At 43.4% G+C, this 26745-nt stretch overlaps 1 protein-coding gene across 1 annotated transcript in view; it reads right to left on the reverse strand.

The window, feature by feature from the left end:
- zcchc24 (zinc finger, CCHC domain containing 24) overlaps nt 1–25889 on the reverse strand; it is an 82637-nt gene extending 56748 nt beyond the window's left edge. The window contains exon 1 of the mRNA XM_029752426.1: nt 25305–25889. Coding sequence (XP_029608286.1) covers nt 25305–25541 — 237 coding nt within the window. The 5' untranslated portion in view covers nt 25542–25889. The remainder of the gene's footprint in view (nt 1–25304) is intronic.
- Nucleotides 25890–26745: the final 856 nt, after the last annotated feature.

A 26745-nucleotide genomic window follows, 5' to 3' on the forward strand; every position in this document is an offset into this window, starting at 1 on the left:
TAGAGGACAGTCGAAGCCTTTACCTAACCAGCCCTGGAGGCAGCTCAACTCTAACCAGCTCCAGCTCCTGTGTGTGTGTGTGTGTGTGTGTGTGTGTGTGTGTGTGTGTGTGTGTGTGTGTGTGTGTGTGTGTGTGTGTGTACGTGTTCATTTACTAGATTCTACCCTGGATAAATCAAATATACGCTTTCTTTCTGTTTTCCATGGCTTTCCATCTGTCATTAATTTGATCCATCGGGCCAAACCCTGCTATACAGTAGAGTTGGGACGATAAACCAAAAATGATCCACACCGACCATACCGATCACTTATCGCAGGCATTTTGTTGCACAATATTTCTATAGGCTATGCAATTGTGAGAGAAAACACAGTGATGGCCTCCATTAAAAAGAGGATCCCATCAGCTTTCTGCAGGCTAGGCTTACTATATTTATTTCTCATCTTTCCTAATGTTAAGCACATTGTTTATCTTTACGATAGGAGTATAGCCTACCTGGCTGGCATGAAAATAAACCACAGGGAAAAGCGTCTTCCATTCGCTATTTTTAAGCAATAAGGCCCGAGGGGTGTGATATATGGCCAATATACCACGGCTAAGGGCTGTTCTTATACACGACGCGGAGAGCCTAGAAACAGCCCTAAGCCGTGGTATATTGGCCATATATCACAAACCCCCGAGGTGCCTTATTGCTATTATAAACTGGTTAACAATGTAATTAGAGCAGTAAAAAATAAGTGTTTTGTCATACCCGTGTATACAGTCTGATATACCACGGCTGTCAGCCAATCAGCATTCAGGGCTCGAACCACATGTATTTTTTCTGCTGCCCCTGTATCGAGACAGGTGCATGATAATGGTCCATTCTAAATCAAAACAAATGTCACACACAGTGGGGAGAACAAGTATTTGATACACTGCCGATTTTGCAGGTTTTCCTACTTACAAAGCATGTAGAGGTCTGTAATTTTTATCATAGGTACACTTCAACTGTGAGAAATCCAGAAAATCACATTGTATGATTTTTAAGTAATTAATTAGCATTTTATTGCATGACATAACTATTTGATCACCTACCAACCTGTAAGAATTCTGGCTCTCACAGACCTGTTAGTTTTTCTTTAAGAAGCCATCCTGTTCTCCACTCATTACCTGTATTAACTGCACCTGTTTGAACTCGTTACCTGTATAAAAGACACCTGTCCACACACTCAATCAAACAGACTCCAACCTCCCCACAATGGCCAAGACCAGAGAGCTGTGTAAGGACATCAGGGATAAAATTGTAGACCTGCACAAGGCTGGGATGGGCTACAGGACAATAGGCAAGCAGCTTGGTGAGAAGGCAACAACTGTTGGCGCAATTATTAGAAAATGGAAGAAGTTCAAGATGACGGTCAATCACCCTCGGTCTGGGGCTCCATGCAAGATCTCACCTCGTGGGGCATCAATGATCATGAGGAAGGTGAGGGATCAACCCAGAACTACACGGCAGGACCTAGTCAATGACCTGAAGAGAGCTGGGACCACAGTCTCAAAGAAAACCATTAGTAACACACTACGCCGTCATGGATTAAAATCCTGCAGCGCACGCAAGGTCCCCCTGCTCAAGACAGCGCATGTCCAGGCCCGTCTGAAGTTTGCCAATGACCATCTGGATGATCCAGAGGAGGAATGGGAGACGGTCATGTGGTCTGATGAGACAAAAATAGAGCTCTTTGGTCTAAACTCCACTCGCCGTGTTTGGAAGAAGAAGAAGGATGAGTACAACCCCAAGAACACCATCCCAACCGTGAAGCATGGAGGTGGAAACATCATTCTTTGGGGATGCTTTTCTGCAAAGAGGACAGGACGTCTGCACAGCATTGAGGGGAGGACGGATGGGGCCATGTATCGCGAGATCTTGGCCAACAACCTCCTTCCCTCAGTAAGAGCATTGAAGATGGGTCGTGGCTGGGTCTTCCAGCATGACAATGACCCGAAACACACAGCCAGGGCAACTAAGGAGTGGCTCCGTAAGAAGCATCTCAAGGTCCTGGAGTGGCCTAGCCAGTCTCCAGACCTGGACCCAATAGAAAATCTTTGGAGGGAGCTGAAAGTCCGTATTGCCCAGCGATAGCCCCGAAACCTGAAGGATCTGGAGAAGGTCTGTATGGAGGAGTGGGCCAAAATCCCTGCTGCAGTGTGTGCAAACCTAGTCAAGAACTACAGGAAATGTATGATCTCTGTAATTGCAAACAAAGGTTTCTGTACCAAATATTAAGTTCTGCTTTTCTGATGTATCAAATACTTATGTCATGCAATCAAAATGCATATTAATTACTTAAAAATCATACAATGTGATTTTCTGGATTTTTGTATTAGATTCCGTCTCTCACAGTTGAAGTGTACCTATGATAAAAATGACAGACCTCTACATGCTTTGTAAGTAGGAAAACCTTCAAAATCGGAAGTGTATGAAATACTTGTTCTCCCCACTATATATTATTTAGTATATGTAAAGACAAGATTAAATCAAGAATAGTCTGATGGGTGACAATATTAGCATATCACTTGTGAATTACATATTATCAATGATGAATGATGCCCAGCACTTGTTCGAATCATAGTCGCACACCTCATGTAGCCTAGCCCATAGCCCTAAATGTTTTAATAAGGTTTGTATCACAACTAAAGTGGCCAAATAACTTCTTAATATTATTACAAGGTGTGTAGAGCCTAACTGGCATACATAAGCAGTGCGTGAGTTTCAAGTTTGGGGAAGATAATTTTCACCATAAAAATGCACCTTTATAATAAAAGCATTACATGCATAATTTCATTTGCGGTCACTTTTGATAATGGTGTTTCTGCTAATGGAACATTCACACTTATAGCCTACAGCCATGTACGCATTTCTGCGCTTATAATGTGAAGAAACAGCCTAATAGTTTATCAACATTTTAAACTAAACGTTCTGATCTGTTGAGTCAGCCACATTGCGTAAAAACGTTATTTTTATTCTAGTGGTTGTATTAATTTGGGATCTATCACATCCCACAACTGTCCCAGACTATGTTTGGAATATTTATTTCTCACACAGAATAGCATAGGTCGACATTTGTACTATGGAGGATAGTAGATTGACATAGGCTAGTGCTTTTGCTGTTCATTAGGCCTACTCATCTTGTCGGCTGATGAAAAGTAAATGTGGACAGTTCTTCTAATATCTTCAATATGCACCTCGGAATTGGATAAGGACGCGCGGAGTTGCGTCCCCGATGTGTTTGTCTTCACTTGTAGCCTCTGAGAAAGAACCGATCACGTGATGGAGAGGGCCGTGTGAGTGAGAGCCTTGTGAGCAGCACACTCAGGGAGAGGGCCCGACGCAGCACTCCGGGTGCATTACAGCCACAAAGAGGATGCGGCTGTGAAATTTGAGACATTATCAAGCTGTGAATGAGAGACTATTGGAGTGTGAACAGCCTGCGCAAAAAACAAAGCAGAGCTCATACCTTTCAAGCAAGTGTTTTCAAATCATCATTAGCGTCTGAACATATAGCCCAACATTCGTAGAACAACTAAGTTACATAAATAACTCTAAATTAAGCATATAGGTGTATCTATTTCTTTGTTAAGCACTCAACCCAGAATAGCCGCATTTATATTTTTTTACTTTGTTCAATTGTATTCTTCATACTATAAAATAACATCAAATAATGCCATGGAATTATAAGAAAATCTTGTCTGCTAAATTAATTAGTTTGGCATAGCCACATCAGGACAACTCAGAGTCTGCTATTCTGTTCTTCTGAAATAGACTACATTTTCTTCATATCATATTTCTTTAGACCTGTCTACAATACATAATGGATTTATTGATAAGGTGTAGGCTATATTACATGGATTTATTAGACTGTGTGGAAGCCAGGAGATGCTAAATGTGTTTATGTTAATTAACGGTCAACTACAGTGAGGCCGGCAGATATTTGCTTGACAATCACCGGCTGAAGAAATGTTGTGACCGCCACAGCCCCGTCTGCACCCTGATATCAAATCAAACCTTACTATCAAATCAATAAGGTAAACCATACAGTACATTAGCCACTATATAAAGTCATCATGACCATAGAGCCCCTCTGTCACCCTAGGCTGTAAATCCAGCTGTCTTCCCAAAGGAAACAGACTTCACAGACAACTGCTAATGGTGTGTGTGTGTGTGTGTGTGTGTGTGTAAACATGCATGTGTGTGTGCATGCGTGCAAGTGCATGCCTTCATGCATACATGCACACAAGTACACGTGTGTGGGTTTGTGTGTTTGGGCACACACTGTACATGTTCGTGAGGAGTTACATTCCCAAATAGCAACTCCAAAAATAACGTCTCTGTTAGGTTGTGTCTCTACTAGGTTGTGTCTCTGTTAGGTTGTGTCTCTACTAGGTTGTGTCTCTGTTAGGTTGTGTCTCTGTTAGGTTGTGTCTCTGTTAGGTTGTGTCTCTGTTAGGTTGTGTCTCTGTTAGGTTGTGTCTCTGTTAGGTTGTGTCTCTGTTAGGTTGTGTCTCTGTTAGGTTGTGTCTCCGTTAGGTTGTGTCTCTGTTAGGTTGTGTCTCCGTTAGGTTGTGTCTCTATTAGGTTGTGTCTCTGTTAGGCTGTGTCTCTGTTAGGTTGTGTCTCTACTAGGCTGTGTCTCTACTAGGCTGTGTCTCTGTTAGGTTGTGTCTCTGTTAGGTTGTGTCTCTGTTAGGTTGTCTCTACTAGGCTGTGTCTCCGTTAGGTTGTGTCTCCGTTAGGTTGTGTCTCTACTAGGTTGTGTCTCTGTTAGGTTGTGTCTCTGTTAGGTTGTCTCTACTAGGTTGTGTCTCTACTAGGTTGTGTCTCTACTAGGTTGTGTCTCTGTTAGGCTGTGTCTCCGTTAGGTTGTGTCTCTACTAGGTTGTGTCTCTGTTAGGCTGTGTCTCTACTAGGTTGTGTCTCTACTAGGTTGTGTCTCTACTAGGTTGTGTCTCTACTAGGTTGTGTCTCTACTAGGTTGTGTCTCTACTAGGTTGTGTCTCTGTTAGGTTGTGTCTCTGTTAGGCTGTGTCTCTGTTAGGCTGTGTCTCCGTTAGGTTGTGTCTCTACTAGGTTGTGTCTCTACTAGGTTGTGTCTCTACTAGGTTATGTCTCTACTAGGTTGTGTCTCTGTTAGGTTGTGTCATTGTTAGGTTGTGTCTCTGTTAGGTTGTGTCTCTGTTAGGTTGTGTCTCTGTTAGGTTGTGTCTCTACTAGGTTGTGTCTCTACTAGGTTGTGTCTCTGTTAGGTTGTGTCATTGTTAGGTTGTGTCTCTGTTAGGTTGTGTCTCTGTTAGGTTGTGTCTCTGTTAGGTTGTGTCTCTACTAGGTTGTGTCTCTACTAGGTTGTGTCTCCGTTAGGTTGTGTCTCTACTAGGTTGTGTCTCTGTTAGGTTGTGTCTCTGTTAGGTTGTGTCTCTGTTAGGTTGTGTCTCCGTTAGGTTGTGTCTCCGTTAGGTTGTGTCTCTGTTAGGTTGTGTCTCTGTTAGGTTGTGTCTCTGTTAGGTTGTGTCTCTGTTAGGTTGTATCTCTACTAGGTTGTGTCTCTACTAGGTTGTGTCTCTGTTAGGTTGTGTCTCTGTTAGGTTGTGTCTCTACTAGGCTGTGTCTCTGTTAGGCTGTGTCTCTGTTAGGTTGTGTCTCTGTTAGGTTGTGTCTCTGTTAGGTTGTGTCTCTGTTAGGTTGTGTCTCTGTTAGGTTGTGTCTCTACTAGGTTGTGTCTCTGTTAGGTTGTGTCTCTGTTAGGTTGTGTCTCTACTAGGTTGTGTCTCTACTAGGTTGTGTCTCTACTAGGTTGTGTCTCTACTAGGTTGTGTCTCTGTTAGGTTGTGTCTCTGTTAGGTTGTGTCTCTACTAGGTTGTGTCTCTGTTAGGTTGTGTCTCTGTTAGGTTGTGTCTCTACTAGGTTGTGTCTCCGTTAGGTTGTGTCTCCGTTAGGTTGTGTCTCTGTTAGGCTGTGTCTCTACTAGGTTGTGTCTCTGTTAGGCTGTGTCTCTGTTAGGCTGTGTCTCTGTTAGGCTGTGTCTCTGTTAGGTTGTGTCTCCGTTAGGTTGTGTCTCTGTTAGGTTGTGTCTCTGTTAGGTTGTGTCTCTGTTAGGTTGTGTCTCTGTTAGGTTGTGTCTCTACTAGGTTGTGTCTCTACTAGGCTGTGTCTCTGTTAGGTTGTGTCTCTGTTAGGTTGTGTCTCTGTTAGGTTGTGTCTCTGTTAGGTTGTGTCTCTGTTAGTTTGTGTCTCTGTTAGTTTGTGTCTCTGTTAGGTTGTGTCTCTGTTAGGTTGTGTCTCTGTTAGGTTGTGTCTCTGTTAGGTTGTGTCTCTACTAGGTTGTGTCTCTACTAGGCTGTGTCTCTGTTAGGTTGTGTCTCTGTTAGGTTGTGTCTCTGTTAGGTTGTGTCTCTACTAGGTTGTGTCTCTACTAGGTTGTGTCTCCACTAGGTTGTGTCTCCACTAGGTTGTGTCTCTGTTAGGTTGTGTCTCCGTTAGGTTGTGTCTCCGTTAGGTTGTGTCTCCGTTAGGCTGTGTCTCTGTTAGGTTGTGTCTCTGTTAGGTTGTGTCTCCGTTAGGTTGTGTCTCTGTTAGGTTGTGTCTCTACTAGGTTGTGTCTCTACTAGGCTGTGTCTCTGTTAGGTTGTGTCTCTGTTAGGTTGTGTCTCTGTTAGGTTGTGTCTCTGTTAGGTTGTGTCTCTGTTAGGTTGTGTCTCTACTAGGTTGTGTTTCTACTAGGCTGTGTCTCTGTTAGGTTGTGTCTCTGTTAGGTTGTGTCTCTGTTAGGTTGTGTCTCTGTTAGGTTGTGTCTCCGTTCGGTTGTGTCTCCGTTAGGCTGTGTCTCCGTTAGGCTGTGTCTCCGTTAGGTTGTGTCTCTGTTAGGTTGTGTCTCTGTTAGGTTGTGTCTCTGTTAGGTTGTGTCTCTGTTAGGTTGTGTCTCTGTTAGGTTGTGTCTCTACTAGGTTGTGTCTCTGTTAGGTTGTGTCTCTGTTAGGTTGTGTCTCTGTTAGGTTGTGTCTCTGTTAGGTTGTGTCTCTGTTAGGTTGTGTCTCTGTTAGGTTGTGTCTCTACTAGGTTGTGTCTCTACTAGGCTGTGTCTCTGTTAGGTTGTGTCTCTGTTAGGTTGTGTCTCTGTTAGGTTGTGTCTCTGTTAGGTTGTGTCTCTGTTAGGTTGTGTCTCTGTTAGTTTGTGTCTCCGTTAGTTTGTGTCTCTGTTAGGTTGTGTCTCTGTTAGGTTGTGTCTCTGTTAGGTTGTGTCTCTGTTAGGTTGTGTCTCTTAGGTTGTGTCTCTGTTAGGTTGTGTCTCTGTTAGGTTGTGTCTCTACTAGGTTGTGTCTCTACTAGGCTGTGTCTCTGTTAGGTTGTGTCTCTGTTAGGTTGTGTCTCTGTTAGGTTGTGTCTCTACTAGGTTGTGTCTCTACTAGGTTGTGTCTCCACTAGGTTGTGTCTCCACTAGGTTGTGTCTCCACTAGGTTGTGTCTCCGTTAGGTTGTGTCTCCGTTAGGTTGTGTCTCCGTTAGGCTGTGTCTCTGTTAGGTTGTGTCTCTGTTAGGTTGTGTCTCCGTTAGGTTGTGTCTCTGTTAGGTTGTGTCTCTACTAGGTTGTGTCTCTACTAGGCTGTGTCTCTGTTAGGTTGTGTCTCTGTTAGGTTGTGTCTCTGTTAGGTTGTGTCTCTGTTAGGTTGTGTCTCTGTTAGGTTGTGTCTCTACTAGGTTGTGTTTCTACTAGGCTGTGTCTCTGTTAGGTTGTGTCTCTGTTAGGTTGTGTCTCTGTTAGGTTGTGTCTCCGTTCGGTTGTGTCTCCGTTAGGCTGTGTCTCCGTTAGGCTGTGTCTCCGTTAGGTTGTGTCTCTGTTAGGTTGTGTCTCTGTTAGGTTGTGTCTCTGTTAGGTTGTGTCTCTGTTAGGTTGTGTCTCTACTAGGTTGTGTCTCTGTTAGGTTGTGTCTCTGTTAGGTTGTGTCTCTGTTAGGTTGTGTCTCTGTTAGGTTGTGTCTCTGTTAGGTTGTGTCTCTGTTAGGTTCTGTCTATACTAGGTTGTGTTTCTACTAGGCTGTGTCTCTGTTAGGTTGTGTCTCTGTTAGGTTGTGTCTCTGTTAGGTTGTGTCTCCGTTCGGTTGTGTCTCCGTTAGGCTGTGTCTCCGTTAGGCTGTGTCTCCGTTAGGTTGTGTCTCTGTTAGGTTGTGTCTCTGTTAGGTTGTGTCTCTGTTAGGTTGTGTCTCTGTTAGGTTGTGTCTCTGTTAGGTTGTGTCTCTACTAGGTTGTGTCTCTGTTAGGTTGTGTCTCTACTAGGTTGTGTCTCTACTAGGTTGTGTCTCTACTAGGTTGTGTCTCCGTTAGGTTGTGTCTCTACTAGGCTGTGTCTCTGTTAGGTTGTGTCTCTGTTAGGTTGTGTCTCCGTTAGGTTGTGTCTCTGTTAGGTTGTGTCTCTGTTAGGTTGTGTCTCTACTAGGTTGTGTCTCTACTAGGTTGTGTCTCTGTTAGGTTGTGTCTCTACTAGGTTGTGTCTCTGTTAGGTTGTGTCTCTGTTAGGTTGTGTCTCTGTTAGGTTGTGTCTCTGTTAGGTTGTGTCTCTACTAGGTTGTGTCTCTGTTAGGTTGTGTCTCTGTTAGGTTGTGTCTCTACTAGGTTGTGTCTCTGTTAGGTTGTGTCTCTGTTAGGTTGTGTCTCTACTAGGTTGTGTCTCTACTAGGTTGTGTCTCTACTAGGTTGTGTCTCTGTTAGGTTGTGTCTCTGTTAGGTTGTGTCTCTGTTAGGTTGTGTCTCTGTTAGGTTGTGTCTCCGTTAGGTTGTGTCTCTACTAGGTTGTGTCTCTGTTAGGTTGTGTCTCTACTAGGTTGTGTCTCTGTTAGGTTGTGTCTCCATTAGGTTGTGTCTCTGTTAGGTTGTGTCTCTGTTAGGTTGTGTCTCTGTTAGGTTGTGTCTCCGTTAGGTTGTGTCTCTGTTAGGTTGTGTCTCTGTTAGGTTGTGTCTCTGTTAGGTTGTGTCTCTGTTAGGTTGTGTCTCTACTAGGTTGTGTCTCTGTTAGGTTGTGTCTCTGTTAGGTTGTGTCTCTGTTAGGTTGTGCCCTCTAATAGGTTGTGTCTCCGTTAGGCTGTGTCTCTACTAGGTTGTGTCTCTGTTAGGTTGTGTCTCTACTAGGTTGTGTCTCTGTTAGGTTGTGTCTCTACTAGGTTGTGTCTCTACTAGGTTGTGTCTCTGTTAGGTTGTGTCTCTACTAGGTTGTGTCTCTACTAGGTTGTGTCTACTAGGTTGTGTCTCTGTTAGGCCGTGTCTCTGTTAGGTTGTGTCTCTGTTAGGTTGTGTCTCTGTTAGGTTGTGTCTCCGTTAGGCTGTGTCTCCGTTAGGTTGTGTCTCTGTTAGGTTGTGTCTCTACTAGGTTGTGTCTCTGTTAGGTTGTGTCTCTGTTAGGTTGTGTCTCTGTTAGGTTGTGTCTCTGTTAGGTTGTGTCTCTACTAGGTTGTGTCTCTACTAGGTTGTGTCTCTACTAGGTTGTGTCTCTGTTAGGTTGTGTCTCTACTAGGTTGTGTCTCTACTAGGTTGTGTCTCTACTAGGCTGTGTCTCCGTTAGGTTGTGTCTCTGTTAGGTTGTGTCTCCGTTAGGTTGTGTCTCTACTAGGTTGTGTCTCCGTTAGGTTGTGTCTCTGTTAGGTTGTGTCTCTACTAGGTTGTGTCTCTGTTAGGTTGTGTCTCTGTTAGGTTGTGTCTCTGTTAGGTTGTGTCTCTGTTAGGTTGTGTCTCTACTAGGTTGTGTCTCTGTTAGGTTGTGTCTCTGTTAGGTTGTGTCTCTGTTAGGTTGTGTCTCTACTAGGTTGTGTCTCTGTTAGGTTGTGTCTCTGTTAGGTTGTGTCTCTGTTAGGTTGTGTCTCTGTTAGGTTGTGTCTCTACTAGGTTGTGTCTCTGTTAGGCCGTGTCTCTGTTAGGTTGTGTCTCTGTTAGGTTGTGTCTCTGTTAGGTTGTGTCTCTGTTAGGTTGTGTCTCCGTTAGGCTGTGTCTCTGTTAGGTTGTGTCTCTGTTAGGTTGTGTCTCTACTAGGTTGTGTCTCTGTTAGGTTGTGTCTCTGTTAGGTTGTGTCTCTGTTAGGTTGTGTCTCTACTAGGTTGTGTCTCTACTAGGTTGTGTCTCTACTAGGTTGTGTCTCTGTTAGGTTGTGTCTCTACTAGGTTGTGTCTCTACTAGGTTGTGTCTCTACTAGGCTGTGTCTCTGTTAGGTTGTGTCTCCGTTAGGTTGTGTCTCCGTTAGGTTGTGTCTCTACTAGGTTGTGTCTCCGTTAGGTTGTGTCTCTGTTAGGTTGTGTCTCTACTAGGTTGTGTCTCTGTTAGGTTGTGTCTCTGTTAGGTTGTGTCTCTGTTAGGTTGTGTCTCTGTTAGGTTGTGTCTCTACTAGGTTGTGTCTCTGTTAGGTTGTGTCTCTGTTAGGTTGTGTCTCTGTTAGGTTGTGTCTCTACTAGGTTGTGTCTCTACTAGGTTGTGTCTCTACTAGGTTGTGTCTCTGTTAGGTTGTGTCTCTACTAGGTTGTGTCTCTGTTAGGTTGTGTCTCTACTAGGTTGTGTCTCTGTTAGGTTGTGTCTCTGCTAGGTTGTGTCTGTGCTAGGTTGTGTCTCTACTAGGTTGTGTCTCTGTTAGGTTGTGTCTCTACTAGGTTGTGTCTCTGTTAGGTTGTGTCTCTACTAGGTTGTGTCTCTGTTAGGTTGTGTCTCTGCTAGGTTGTGTCTCTGCTAGGTTGTGTCTCTACTAGGTTGTGTCTCTGTTAGGTTGTGTCTCTGTTAGGTTGTGTCTCGAATGGCATCCTATTCACTATATAGTGCACTACTTTTGAACAGAGCTCATAGTAGGCAGGAACGATTTTGCACACGACCATTGACTAAATTTAATCTGATGTACTCTATTTCTCCAATACAAATACAGCCTAAATCGGAAGTGTACATACACTTAGGTTGGAGTCATTAAAACTCATTTTTCAACCACTCCACAAATTTCTTGTTAACAAACTATTGTTTTGGCAAGAGGGTTAGGACATCTACTTTGTGCATGACACAAGGAATTTTTCCAACAATTGTTTGTTTACAGACAGATTATTTCACTTATAATTCACTGTATCACAATTCCAGTTAGTCAGAATACACTAAATTGACTGTGCCTTTAAACAGCTTGGAAAATTCCAGAAAATTATGTCATGGCTTTAGAAGTTTCTGATAGGCTAACTGACATCATTTGAGTCAATTGAAGGTGTACCTGTGGATGTATTTCAAGGCCTACCTTCAAACTCAGTGCCTCTTTGCTTGACATCATGGGAAAATCATAAGAAATCAGCCAAGACCTCAGAAAACAAATTGTAGACCTCCACAAGTCTGGTTCATCCTTGGGAGCAATTTCCAAACATCTGAAGGTACCACGTTCATCTGTACAAACACCATGGGACCACGCAGCCGTCATACCGCTCTGGAACGAGACGCGTTCTGTCTCCTAGAGATGAATGTACTTTGGCGCGAAAAGTGCAAATCAATCCCAGAACAGCAGCAAAGGACCTTGCGAAGATGCTGGAGGAAACAGGTACAAAAGTATCTATATCCACAGTAAAACGAGTCCTATATCGACATTACGTGAAAGGCCGCTCAGCAAGGAAGAAGCCACTGCTCCAAAACCACCATAAAAAAGCCAGACTACGGTTTGCAATTGCACATGGGGACAAAGATCATACTTTTTGGAGAATTTTCCTCTGGTCTGATGAAACAAAAATAGAACTGTTTGTCCATAATGACCATCGTTATGTTTGGCGGAAAAAGGGGGAGGCTTGCAAGCCAAAGAACACCATCCCAACCGTGAAGCACGGGGGTGGCAGCATCATGTTGTGAGGGTGATTTGCTGCAGGAGGGACTGGTGCACTTCACAAAATAGATGGCATCATGAGGCAGGAAAATTATGTGGATATATTGAAGCAACATCTCAAGACATCAGTCAGGAAGTTAAAGCTTGGTCACAAATGGTTCTTCCAAATGGACAATGACCCCAAGCATACTTCCAAAGTTGTGGCAAAATGGCTTAAGGACAACAAAGTCAAGGTATTGGAGTGACCATCACAAAGCTCTGACCTCAATCCCATAGAACATTTGTGGGCAGAACTGAAAAAGTGTGTGCGAGCAAGGAGGCCTATAAACCTGACTCAGTTACACCAGCTCTGTCAGGAGGAATGGGCCAAAATTCACCCAATTTATTGTGGGAAGCTTGTGGAGGGCTACCCAAAACGTTTGACCCAAGTTAAACAATGTAAAGGCAATGCTACCAAATACTAATTTGAGTGTATGTAAACTTCTGACCCACAGGGAATGTGATGAAAGAAATAAAAGCTGAAATAAATCATTCTCTCTACTATTATTCTGACATTTCACATTCTTAAAATAAAGTGGTGATCCTAACTGACCTAAGACAGGGAATTGTTACTAGGATTAAGTGTCAGGAATTGTGAAAAACTGAGTTTAAATGTATTTGGCTAAGGTGTATGGAAACTTCCCACTTCAACTGTATGTTAAAGGGGCAATCAGCAGTTGCTACATCCACTGTTGGACTTAACAACATAATACATTAATGATTTGTACCCATTGATTCTTGAAAAATCTAACTTATAAATGTCTCATGAGCTTAGTTCAACTGTCATACTCCATTAGAACCTAAAAGAGAATCTTGCTTTATGCCAATGTTTGTAAACAAAGTAAATAAAAAACAAACACCATATCAAAACATTGCTGAAACTATCATGTTGATATCATGGATGGTCTGTACCCACATAGTTCTGTCTATGATTTGAGAGTTCTCATTTCTCCAGCCCACCCCTCAGCTTTTTACTGAAACATGGTCAGGGAGTTTCTATTGTTATTATCTCAATACTGGTGATTGCCGCTTTAAGTTATTAGAGTTGCCTATCACTGGATTGCAAGCAAGGAGATCAGGAGCAATACGGTCTCTTCTGCAATATTAAATATTGAGCAGATTCACTAGCCTGGAATCCAGACCAGATTTGTGCCAATACTCCACTCCTTGCCACTCTGTGGCATATTCCTTATGGGAAAACCACATGAATCACACATGTGAGTACAAGTGAATTGTTCCAAAAACAGGTTTTCATGTGATCACATTTGATCTTACAGTATGTGAAGTTAATGTGATAACGTGACAACATATAAAGCAATACGTGATAACATGAAACTACACATGTGAAAACGTGATCACATGTGAAGTGTTCTAAAAACATGTTTTAACATCATTTCTCATGTGAAATCATGTGATTTTCCACATGAAATCATGTATCATATATTTCCTATAGATGTAAAAGAAATACTGCCCGCCTCTGTTCACAACCACTTTAACCACACATTTTCCTCACATCAAAACCCCTTTATTTATTTCCACATTTTGATTTGATGAGACAACGTCACGTCACCAACGACAAAAACACACATTACTCATTCCAACAGATCAAGCCTCGGGAGCGGGTTGTTGTACTTGGCGTTGCAGTGAGGTTGAGAAAAACATGCCCAATCTGCTTCAACTGTTTCCAGATTGTGTGTGTGTATGCATGTGCACACGTGCATGCATATGTGTGCATGTGTGTATGTGTGTGTGCATGTACATTCAGTTTTTGCAACACTACTCAAGGGGGGGATCATATGACATTACACAATGGGTTTAATGTATAAAGACCACACATGTTTCAGAGGCCTGGTTTATGTTAAATGGCTGCAAAAGTCTCTATTGCTGGACGACAGGTAGCCTAGCGGTTAAGAGTATTGGCTCAGTAACTGAAAAGTTGCTGGTTCGATGTGCCCTTGAGCAAGGCACTTCACCCTAATTGCTCCTGTGAGTCGCTCTGGATAAGAGCATCTGCTAAATGACAAGAATAAAAAGATAAAAAATTTAATTCATCTATTTGTTGAGACTTTCAAGCAAATATTTGAATATTTGCCCAGAAAATAATATTACCATCATAATACATTTCATAGGCTACATATCCCAGTTCTGAAATGAACAGGGACACCTAAAACTCTCCCTCTCTCTCTCTAAAATCCAGTGTGAGTTTAGTCTTTAACACTTGAGATCATCGTAATACACATTCAAACAACTTTTAGGATTTGCAATTTAATCAACACGCTCTCTCTCCATATAGAAAGTGTGTAAACAAGTCTCGTTTTTTGTTTCCACAACCTGATCTTTTTGCAAGAGTCGGGAAATTGATCCTAGTAATTTAGTGTAAAACAACTAGTCAAACCTGTCGGGTAGAAGTATCCCACTGGGCACACACTGGTTGAATAGACGTTGTTTCCTTGTCATTTCAATGAAATTACGTTTAACCAATGTGGAATAGACGTTGAATTGACGTCTGTGCCCAGTGGGAGGTTACCCCAGTGTCGTAATACTCGAGACCGGTCAGTCTCGAGACCACATATTGAGTGTTTCGGTCTTGTCTGGGTGTCAGATAAATGTTTACTCGGCCTTGACTCGGTCTCAGAAAATGAGGACTCGTAACTTCTTACCAGACAAAACCAGCGGCATGACAAACAAATAATTATCAGCTCCCATTCAGGCAGCGCATAAAACCGCTTCTTCAGGCCAAATAGCCACACTCCTTTCATATAGTGTCTTCAGGCCAAATAGCCACACTCCTTTCATATAGTGTCTTCAGGCCAAATAGCCACACTCCTTTCATATAGTGTCTTCAGGCCAAATAGCCACACTCCTTTCATATAGTGTCTTCAGGCCAAATAGCCACACTCCTTTCATATAGTGTCTTCAGGCCAAATAGCCACACTCCTTTCATATAGTGTCTTCAGGCCAAATAGCCACACTCCTTTCATATAGTGTCTTCAGGCCAAATAGCCACACTCCTTTCATATAGTGTCTTCAGGCCAAATAGCCACACTCCTTTCATATAGTGTCTTCAGGCCAAATAGCCACACTCCTTTCATATAGTGTCTTCAGGCCAAATAGCCACACTCCTTTCATATAGTGTCTTCAGGCCAAATAGCCACACTCCTTTCATATAGTGTCTTCAGGCCAAATAGCCACACTCCTTTCATATAGTGTCTTCAGGCCAAATAGCCACACTCCTTTCATATAGTGTCTTCAGGCCAAATAGCCACACTCCTTTCATATAGTGTCTTCAGGCCAAATAGCCACACTCCTTTCATATAGTGTCTTCAGGCCAAATAGCCACACTCCTTTCATATAGTGTCTTCAGGCCAAATAGCCACACTCCTTTCATATAGTGTCTTCAGGCCAAATAGCCACACTCCTTTCATATAGTGTCTTCAGGCCAAATAGCCACACTCCTTTCATATAGTGTCTTCAGGCCAAATAGCCACACTCCTTTCATATAGTGTCTTCAGGCCAAATAGCCACACTCCTTTCATATAGTGTCTTCAGGCCAAATAGCCACACTCCTTTCATATCGCCTATTGAAAGCTGGGCTTTCTTACTTTACTTGTAACATTACTGTCCTTTATTTTCCTTGAAAAATATCCTCAAACTTTGTTGCGCTCGTCAGAATTTCCTTGAATTGCTGCTAAGGAAGAGTGGGGGAAATTGTTTGAAAGTAGCACGCTCACTACCCACTGGGAAAAAACTGGTTGAATCAACATTGTTTCCACGTCATTTCAACCTAAAAATGTAATGCGATGACATTGAATTAATGTGAAAAACGTATTGGATTTGCAAAAAGTCGTCAACTTATAGGAATTTCGTCTTTTTTTTAACCTAAATTCAATGACAAGGTGACATTTTTGGTTGTTTTGAAGTTGAATTCACGTTAGTTGACCACTCAACCAAATTTAAATCAATACTAGACATTGAACTGATGTCAAGTGTGCCAAGTGGGTATTAATAAGGAGAGACCGGGGGAAGTTGTAATATATTTTGTCTTTGTATCTATTAGAGACGTGTTTGGGTTAGTGATCAGTTGTAGAGTAGCTCTCTAGTCAACCTGTTAGGTTAGTGATCAGTTGTAGAGTGGCTCTCTAGTCAACCTGTTAGGTTAGTGATCAGTTGTAGAGCGGCTCTAGTCAACCTGTTAGGTTAGTGATCAGTTGTAGAGTGGCTCTCTAGTCAACCTGTTAGGTTAGTGATCAGTTGTAGAGTGGCTCTCTAGTCAACCTGTTAGGTTAGTGATCAGTTGTAGAGCGGCTCTAGTCAACCTGTTAGGTTAGTGATCAGTTGTAGAGTGGCTCTCTAGTCAACCTGTTAGGTTAGTGATCAGTTGTAGAGTGGCTCTCTAGTCAACCTGTTAGGTTAGTGATCAGTTGTAGAGTGGCTCTCTAGTCAACCTGTTAGGTTAGTGATCAGTTGTAGAGTGGCTCTCTAGTCAACCTGTTAGGTTAGTGATCAGTTGTAGAGTGGCTCTCTAGTCAACCTGTTAGGTTAGTGATCAGTTGTAGAGCGGCTCTAGTCAACCTGTTAGGTTAGTGATCAGTTGTAGAGTGGCTCTCTAGTCAACCTGTTAGGTTAGTGATCAGTTGTAGAGTGGCTCTCTAGTCAACCTGTTAGGTTAGTGATCAGTTGTAGAGTGGCTCTCTAGTCAACCTGTTAGGTTAGTGATCAGTTGTAGAGTGGCTCTCTAGTCAACCTGTTAGGTTAGTGATCAGTTGTAGAGTGGCTCTCTAGTCAACCTGTTAGGTTAGTGATCAGTTGTAGAGTGGCTCTCTAGTCAACCTGTTAGGTTAGTGATCAGTTGTAGAGTGGCTCTCTAGTCAACCTGTTAGGTTAGTGATCAGTTGTAGAGCGGCTCTCTAGTCAACCTGTTAGGTTAGTGATCAGTTGTAGAGTGGCTCTCTAGTCAACCTGTTAGGTTAGTGATCAGTTGTAGAGTGGCTCTCTAGTCAACCTGTTAGGTTAGTGATCAGTTGTAGAGTGGCTCTCTAGTCAACCTGTTAGGTTAGTGATCAGTTGTAGAGCGGCTCTAGTCAACCTGTTAGGTTAGTGATCAGTTGTAGAGTGGCTCTCTAGTCAACCTGTTAGGTTAGTGATCAGTTGTAGAGTGGCTCTCTAGTCAACCTGTTAGGTTAGTGATCAGTTGTAGAGTGGCTCTCTAGTCAACCTGTTAGGTTAGTGATCAGTTGTAGAGCGGCTCTAGTCAACCTGTTAGGTTAGTGATCAGTTGTAGAGTGGCTCTCTAGTCAACCTGTTAGGTTAGTGATCAGTTGTAGAGCGGCTCTCTATTGGCCGCTCAGCGTGCCTATTTTCACCATTCTGTATGTCTAAAGAATCTTCTGAAATATGAACACAAAAATACTGGACATTTTTAACTATTTTTGTCAAATTATAATCATGGTCTTGAATGAGACTCCTATTTTTCTGGGACCAAATAATCATGCCATTTCTTGTGAACACAGATACAGCATTTTTACCAACCCCTTGCAATGAGAGGTTGAGTGTTCAAATCTCATCACAGACAACTTCAGCATTTTAGACACTTCTTACTACTTGTGAGCTAGTTAGTATATTAGCTAACACTTACTCTGTGTTAGCAATTTTTTAAACCTTTATTTAACTAGGCAAGTCAGTTAAGAACAAATTCTTATTTACAATGATGGCCTACACTGGCCAAACCCAGACGACGCTGGGCCAATTGTGCGCCGCCCTATGGGACTCCCAATCACGGCCGGTTGTGATACTGCCTGGATTCAAACCAGGGTGTCTGTAGTGACACCTCTAGCACTAAGATGCAGTGCCTTAGACCGCTGCGCCACTCGGGTCGTTGTCCTGTTGCATCACCCAACTTCTGTTGAGCTTCAATTGGCGGACAGATAGCCTAACATTCTCCTGCAAAATGTCTTGATAAACTTGGGAATACATTTTTCAGTTTATGATAGCAAGCTGTCCAGGCCCTGAGCAGCCCCAAACCATGATGCTCCCTCCACCATACTTTACAGTTGGGGTGAGGTTTTGATGTTGGTGTGCTGTGCCTTTTTTTCTCCACACATAGTGTTGTGTGTTCCTTCCAAACAACTCAACTTAGTTTAATCTGTCCACAGAATATTTTGCCAGAAGCGCTGTGGAACATCCAGGTGATCTTTTGCAAACTTCAGATGTGCAGCAATGTTTTTGCTGCACGTCTTGTTTAGTGTTTTACATATCGTAGACTCGTCAACAGAGATGTTAGCATGTTCCAGAGATTTCTGTAAGTCTTTAGCTGACACTCTAGGATTCTTCTTAACCTCATTGAGCATTCTGCACGGTGCTCTTGCAGTCATCTTTGCAGGACGGCCACTCCTAGGGAGAGTAGCAACAGTGCTGAACTTTCTCCATTTATAGACAATTTGTCTTACCGTGGACTGATGAACATCAAGGCTTTTAGAGATACTTTTGTAACCCTTTCCAGATTTATGCAAGTCTACAATTCCGAATCTTAGGTCACCTGAGATCTATTTTGTTCGAGGCATGGTTCACATCAGGCAATGCTTCTTGTGAATAGCAAACTCAAATTTTATAGGGCAGGGCAGATCTAACCAACATCTCCAAACTCGTCTTATTGATTGGACTCCAGGTTAGCTGACTCCTGACTCCAATTAGCTTCTGGAAAAGTCATTAGCCTAGGGGTTCACATACTGTCACACCCTGATCTGTTTCACCTGTCCTTGTGATTTCATTTACATTTACATTTAAGTCATTTAGCAGACGCTCTTATCCAGAGCGACTTACAAATTGATTGTCTCCACCCCCTCCAGGTGTCGCTTATTTTCCCTGGTGTATTTATCCCTGTGTTTCCTGTCTCTCTGTGCCAGTTTGTATTGTATGTTCAAGTCAACCAGCTTGGTTTTTCTCGTGCTCCTGCTTTTCTATTCTCTTCTACTAGTCCTCCCGGTTTTGACCTTTGCCTGTTTTTCGGACTCCATTCCCGCCTGCCTGACCATTCTGCCTGCCCTGACCTCGAGCCTGCCTGCCATTCTGTACCTCTGAACTGGTTTTGACCTTTAGCCTGTCCACGACCATTCTCTTGCCTACCTCTTTTGGATTGTTAATAAACATCTTGGACTCTAATCATGTCTCCTGTGTCTGCATCTGGGTCTCGCCTTGTGCCCTTTTACATACCTTTTACAACCTACACTGTGAATACTTAAATGATGTATTCAATATAGAAAATTACAATAATGGTTCCTAACTTCCCTGAAAAGTTGCATATCACGGGGGCTATTCGATGCTAATGCAGAACACCACAGGATGTTTTTGTGCTGGTCAAGGGCAGACAGGTCTGCAGTGAACCAAGGGCTGTATCTATTCCTGGTTCTAAATTTTTTGAATGGGGCATTCTTATTTAAGATGGTGAGGAAGGCACTTTTAAAGAACAACCAGGCATCCTCTACTGACGGGATGAGGTCGATGTCATTCCAGGATACCCCGGCCAGGTCGATTAGAAAGGCCTGCACGCAGAAGTGTTTTAGGGAGCGTTTGACAGTGATGAGGGGTGGTCGTTTGCAGACCCATTACAGATGCAGGCAATGAGGCAGTGATCGCTGAGATCTTGGTTGAAAACAGCAGAGGTGTATTTGGAGGGCGAGTTAGTTAGGATGATCTCTATGAGGGTGCCCGTGTTTACGGATTTGGGGTTATATCTGGAAGGTTCATTGATAAGTTGTGTGAGATTGAGGGCATCAAGCTTAGATTGTAGGATGGCCGGGGTGTTAAGCATATCCCAGTTTAGGTCACCTAGCAGCACGAGCTCTGAAGATAGATGGGGGGCAATCAAATCACATATGGTATCGAGGGCACAGCTGGGGGCAGAGGGGGGTCTATAGCAAGCGGCAACGGTGAGAGATTTGTTTCTGGAAAGGTTCATTTTTAGAAGTAAGAGCTCGAATTGTTTGGGTACAGACCTGGATAGTAAGACAGAACTCTGCAGGTTATCTTTGCAGTAGATTGCAACACCGCCCCCTTTGGCAGTTCTATCTTGTCGGAAAATGTTATAGTTAGGGATGGAAATGTCAAGGTTTTTGGCGGTCTTCCTAAGCCAGGATTCAGACACGGCTAGGACATCCGGATTGGTGGAGTGTGCTAGGGCAGTGAATAAAACAAACTTAGGGAGGAGGCTTCTAATGTTAACATGCACGAAACCAAGGCTTTTACGGTTGCAGAAGTCAACAAATGAGAGAGCCTGGGGATGGGATTGGAGCTAGACACTGCAGGGCCTGGATTAACCTCTACATCACCAGAGGAACAGAGGAGGAGTAGGATAAGGGTACGGCTAAAGGATAACAGAACTGGACGTCTAGCACATTCAGAACAGAGAGTAAAAGGAGCAGATTTCTGGGCACGGTAGAATATATTCAAGGCATAATGTACAGACAAAGGTATAGTAGGATGTGAATACAGTGGGGGTAAACCTGTGCATATAGTGATAATGAAAGAGATATTGTCTCTAGAAATAGCATTTAAACCAGGTGATGTCACTGCGTGTGTGGGAGGTGGAACTAAATTGTTAGACGAGGCATTTTGAGCAGTGCTAGAGGCTCTACATTGAAATAAAACAATAGTTACAAACCAAAACAGCAATAGACAAGGCATGGTGACGTTAGGTAGAGGCATGCGTAGCCGGGTGATCATAAGAGTCCAGTGCGTGGCTTCAGGCAGCTAGCGGCGAGCTAGCAGGCTAACAGAAAGACCTTAGTGGGGCGACGTGATGGAGGAAAGTCTGTTGTGGCCTCCTCGTGCAGTTACATCAGCGGACGGATCAGCAGGGCTCCGTGTGGTAAACCAGGCCAATTGGCAAAATATGTATAGTGGCCAAAGAAATATGTCCGAAAGGCCTCTTAAGCCAGCAGTCCAATGTGCTTTAGATAGCTAGCAGGCCGCGGATTAGCGGCTGTGCGTTCAGGGGACGTTAGCTGCTATAATTCTAGGTGGAAAAAAAAAAATATATATATTTAATAGGTTTAATAAAAAAATAGATTGAGAGCTTGCAGTAGGAATCCGGAGATATGGAGAAGAATAAGTCTGACTAGCTCTGGTTTGAGTCGCGCTGTACAGACTGGCGAGAGTTGTCCGGGATAAAGGTAGCTGATGACCACTAGCAAAGGATAGCTGACTGCTAGCTAGTAGCTTCGGAATGTATTCGATGGGCCTCGTAAGCTAACAGTGTCACGGTTGTCGTCGGTAATGGAGGACCAAAACGCAGCAGGTTTTTACATACCTTTTACAACCTACACTGTGAATACTTAAATGATGTATTCAATATAGAAAAATACAATAATGGTTCCTAACTTCCCTGAAAAGTTCATCTTGATGTTTATTTACTTTCAAAATGAACATACAAAAATAACAAAACGAAACCACGAACAACAAAACAGTCTGACTAGGCACAAGGCTAAGCACAGAACAATCTCCCACAAAATACAAGACAAACACACCCAACTAATATAGGACTTCCAATCAAAGGCAACACCAAACAGCTGCCTTCAATTGGAAGTCCAACCCCAATTAACTCAACATAGAACCACACACTAGACTAAACATAGAATACATGAAAACCAAACAGTGCCCAAAAACCCCGGAATACTTAAATCAAATGCCCCTTCAACAAACACACCACCCCGAACCACATAAAACGAATACCCTCTGCCACGTCCTGACCAAACTACAATACCAATTAACCTTATACTGGCCAGGACGTGACAGTACCCCCCCCTTAAAGGTGCTAACCCCGGAAGCACCTTACAAAAACAAAAAACAAAAAACAAACCACAACCCCAAACAACAAAACAAAATTTCCCCTCTACTAAAAGGGAGGGAAGGGAGGGTGGCTGCCATCAACGACGGCACTGTGCTACACCCCCCCCTCCCCAACCCACCTATATCAGGAGGTGGCTCCGGTTCTGGCCGTTCCAGGCAGTCGGGCCACTCTGGCAGCTCGGGGAAGTCTGGCCACTCTGGCCGCTCGGGGCAGTCTGGGCAGTCTGGCAGCTCGGGGCAGTCTGGCCAGTCTGGCGGCTCGGGGCAGTCTGGGCAGTCTGGCGGCTCGGGGCAGTCTGGGCAGTCTGGCGGCTCGGGGCAGTCTGGGCAGTCTGGCGGCTCGGGGCAGTTCAGGGCAGTCTGGCCACTCCGGCAGTTCAGGGCAGTCTGGCCCTTCCGGCAGTTCAGGGCAGTCTGGCCACTCCGGCAGTTCAGGGCAGTCTGGCCACTCCGGCAGTTCAAGGCAGTCTGGCCACTCCGGCAGTTCAGGGCAGTCTGGCCACTCCGGCGACTGTTGACTGGCGGGCAGCTCCGACGACTGTTGACTGGCGGGCAGCTCTGACGACTGTTGACTGGCGGGCAGCTCCGACGACTGTTGACTGGCGGGCAGCTCCGACGACTGTTGACTGGCGGGCAGCTCTGGTGACTGTTGACTGGCGGGCAGCTCTGACGACTGTTGACTGGCGGGCAGCTCTGGCGACTGTTGACTGGCGGGCAGCTCCTGCCCCGTCACACAGCCCTTGTGCCCCCCCCCTAAAAAATTATTGGGGGTGCCTCCAGGTCTCCCAGTCCTCGCCAGCCTTCTTCCGCTGCTTGGTCCTGTGTAGGTGGGTGGTTCTGTCACGGTTGTCGTCGGTAATGGAGGACCAAAATGCAGCAGGTATGTGTAGGCTCATCTTGATGTTTATTTACTTTCAAAATGAACATACAAAAATAACAAAACGAAACCACGAACAACAAAACAGTCTGACTAGGCACAAGGCTAAGCACAGAACAATCTCCCACAAAATACAAGACAAACACACCCAACTAATACAGGACTTCCAATCAAAGGCAACACCAAACAGCTGCCTTCAATTGGAAGTCCAACCCCAATTAAGTCAACATAGAACCACACACTAGACTAAACATAGAATACATGAAAACCAAACAGTGCCCAAAAACCCCGGAATACTTAAATCAAATGCCCCATCAACAAACACACCACCCCGAACCACATAAAACGAATACCCTCTGCCACGTCCTGACCAAACTACAATACCAATTAACCTTATACTGGCCAGGACGTGACAAACAGTCCGTTGTGCGCTAGACAGCTAGCATTCAGGGGACGTTAGCTGCGAAGGTCGGAAGGTGAGAAGGTTCAGAGCTTGCGGTAGGAATCCGGAGATATGGAGAAGAATAAGTCTGACTAGCTCTGGTTTGAGTCGCGCTGTACAGACTGGCGAGAGTTGTCCGGGATAAAGGTAGCTGATGACCGCTAGCAAAGGATAGCTGACTGCTAGCTAGTAGCTTCGGAATGTATTCGATGGGCCTTGTAAGCTAACAGTCCGTTGTGTTCTAGACAGCTAGCATTCAGGGGACTTTAGCTGCAAAGGTCGGAAGATGAGAAGGTTCAGAGCTTGCGGTAGGAATCCGGGGATATGGAGAGAAAAATAGGTCCGGTATGCTCTGGTTGAATCGCGTTGTACAAACTGGCGAGAGAATTCCGAGCTAACGGTTAGCTGATGACCGTTAGCTGGCTAGCTTATGTTGGAGATTCCAGTAATAGAGGTAGAGAAAAATACTTTTAGAGAAAAAGCAGGTCCACACCACATTGGGTGAGTCGGGTTGCAGGAGAGTATTTTGAAGTACGGGGTTAGAAAAATATAAAAAGATGCGAAGAAAAATATACATGGGACACGACAGGACGAAGGACAAAGACGTCTGACTGCTACGCCATCTTGGATCATACCTTGGATCATAGTCTTATATTATTCAAGTATGCAATTAGAATGATGAAGGTAAGGACAACCAAACTCATTTCATTTAACTGTTGAAAGCAAGGAAGGAATCAGCAACACTAGAGAGAGAAAGAGGAGGTAGGTTAATAACATTAGGGGACATATTATGATTTATTTTATCTAATTCGCTAGCCTATAATTGTAACTTTGAAAGCCGCATGTGCTGCACCAGAATCGCATGTTCTCTCCTGCTTTATCATGGTTTGAACGAGATGCATAATTCCAGTCCATATAATACAGTATAATACAGTACAGTATTGGATAACCACACAATCATTAGTGATTTTTTTGGGCTTGGGCTCATTAAGTGTCTTTTAATGTAGGGCTCATAAAATGTATTTAATCAGGCTAAGGTTTCATCAGACTTGAATCTTCGATAAAAGCTCTAGTAAAATCCAGACATAGGCCTATTTATAAGCTTTATAATGCTTTTGAATGACACTTCCGGTTTTGGCGGGAAATACCGGGACACCCGGGAGAAAAGTGATTTATTCTCGGGATGAAACATTTGTAAAATACCAGGAAAATATTCACCCTAATGCAGACCCAAGACCCAGACGCATCCTGCTCCTACATGTGGCAGGCGGGAGACTGGCCTTGCCTTTAAAACAGCCTAAACAGTCAGACAATTAAAACATAATTATAAATATACACTATCGTTCAAAAGATGGGGTACCTTAGAAATGTCCTTGTTTTAGAAAGAAAAGCACATTTTTTGTCCATTAAAATAACATCAAATTCATCTGAAATACAGTGTAAATATTGTTAATGTTGTAAATGACTATTGTAGCTGGAAACGGCAGATTTTTTTACGGAATATCTACATAGGCGTACGGAGGCCCATTATCAACAACCATCACTCCTGTGTTCCAATGGCACGTTGTGTTAGCTAATCCAAGTTCATCATTTCAAAAGGCTAATTGATCATTAAAAAACCCTTTTGCAATTATGTTAGCACAGCTGAAAGCTGTGGTGCTGATTAAAGAAGCAATAAAACTGGCCTTCTTTAGACTAGTTGAGTATCTGGAGCATCAGCATTTGTGGGTTCGATTACAGACTCAAAATGGCCAGAAACAAAGAACTTTCTTCTGAAACTCATCAGTCTATTCTTGTTCTGAGAAATGAAGGCTATTCCATGCGAGAAATTGCCAAGAAACTGAAGATCTCGTACTACGCTGTAGTACGAGATCTTAGTACGAGATCTTCATCGCTGTAGAACAGCGCAAACTGGCTCTAACCAGAATAGAAAGAGCAGTGGGAGGCCCCGGTGCACAACAGTGCAAGAGGACAAGTACATTAGAGTGTTTAGTTTGAGAAACAGACGCCTAACAAGTCCTCAACTGGATATTTCGATATACGAAATATCCATGGTTATGTGTAGGCTACCAGAATACCCAATGTTTCACACACACACACCATCAAACATTTTGCAAAACAGCGCTCGACATACGATGGGATGTATGCAAATACAAACAGATCGTAGCCTACAATACGCTATTTAGTTAACGTGGCAATAACATAATGGTAATATAATTCCATAATAGAGGAAAATAATTACAGACAGAACGATCCGTCTCTAACCTCATTCCGCTGGAGCTGAAAAAAGTTGTTGAGATAGTTGGAGTTGAGGGACGAACTCAGGTCCGCAGCAGGAGTCTTGCAGTAGTTCAGCTCCGGGTGGGAAGAGTTGGGTTCGGGTCTAAAGGCGTCAAAAGCGCTGGTCTGGTGAGTGTCTTGCAAAGAGAGATATACCCAATTCAGTAGCTGTGCAGGCTGGTACACGGAGGCACTGGTGTCTATGGCAGACATCAAGCTCATCTTTCAAATGGGTACACTCGCTCTTCCACCGCAGCTATGTTTTTGGATTGCTTTCAATTTTGAGAATCCTGCTCACTCTGTCGCTCACTCTCTCTTTCTAAACTTCAACGGATTCGCCGTTTTCTTTTCCCCACCGGGCCGTGGCAATCGTTTCTTGTTCCTCTTCCCGTAAGAACCCTATATCATCCTCGTGCTGGGAGCCTAGTCCCAGATTTTACGCGGTTACGCAAAAGTCATTGCTCTAACATGTCAGTATAAAACGTTTTCAGCCGCTACTCACGGCCCGTTATCTCCCTTTATTTGCAGTGGAGCAGCCACCCGGAGCCTCATTGGATATGCAACTCACACTGGGGTGCGTCATGACGCACGCCGGCGAATCAGGGTTTTAATTCACTAGGCTAAACACAAAACTTTTTTTTTTCTCTCGCTCTCTACCTTGATGACCTGATATCTATTGAATCTCTGAGGGTTCACTGTTGACTTTTGATATTGTGAAAATATATCTATTTTTAAATGTATCAAAACAATAAAGTTAGGTTTTTAATTCATGTTAATAATTATTTAGGCCTACCTTTTCCTTCAGGTGATTTGTTGCCTGGTTCATTATTTCATATTTAACCAGGAACTTCATTGGTTTATAGGCCTACTGATTAATATTAATTGATGCAAATGAGTTGCTGAGATTTTGTATGTGGTCTAGGCCTTTTACACCCTTCTCACTTTGCAAGCACACCTGTCTGTGCTTCAAACCTGTCTGTTAGCTATTCAGTCCCGCAAAACGGGCGCAGTGCTACCACAGACTGGAAGTAGTGACTATGGATATACCTTCCAACTGACTATGGATATACCTTCCAACTGACTATGGATATACCTTCCAACTGACTATGGATATACCTTCCAACTGACTATGGATATACCTTCCAACTGACTATGGATATACCTTCCAACTGACTATGGATATACCTTCCAACTTTAAACACATTCTGCGAAAAGGTACAGTAATTTCATCGTGAATTATTCAGAACACATTCACTATGGAATGCGATTATACCTTGACTTATTAATTAATGAAATAATTTATAACAGGTCTAAGTTTGGCCAACATTCACAAACAACCATATAAATTATATGTACATGCCTGGATTACATGTGAGGTCAAAAAAAAAGAAGAGATTATTTAGAAACTGTGAAAGATAAACATTGG

The sequence above is a fragment of the Salmo trutta genome, chromosome 5 (assembly GCF_901001165.1).
Source record: "Salmo trutta chromosome 5, fSalTru1.1, whole genome shotgun sequence".
Classification (NCBI taxonomy): Eukaryota; Metazoa; Chordata; class Actinopteri; order Salmoniformes; family Salmonidae; genus Salmo; species Salmo trutta.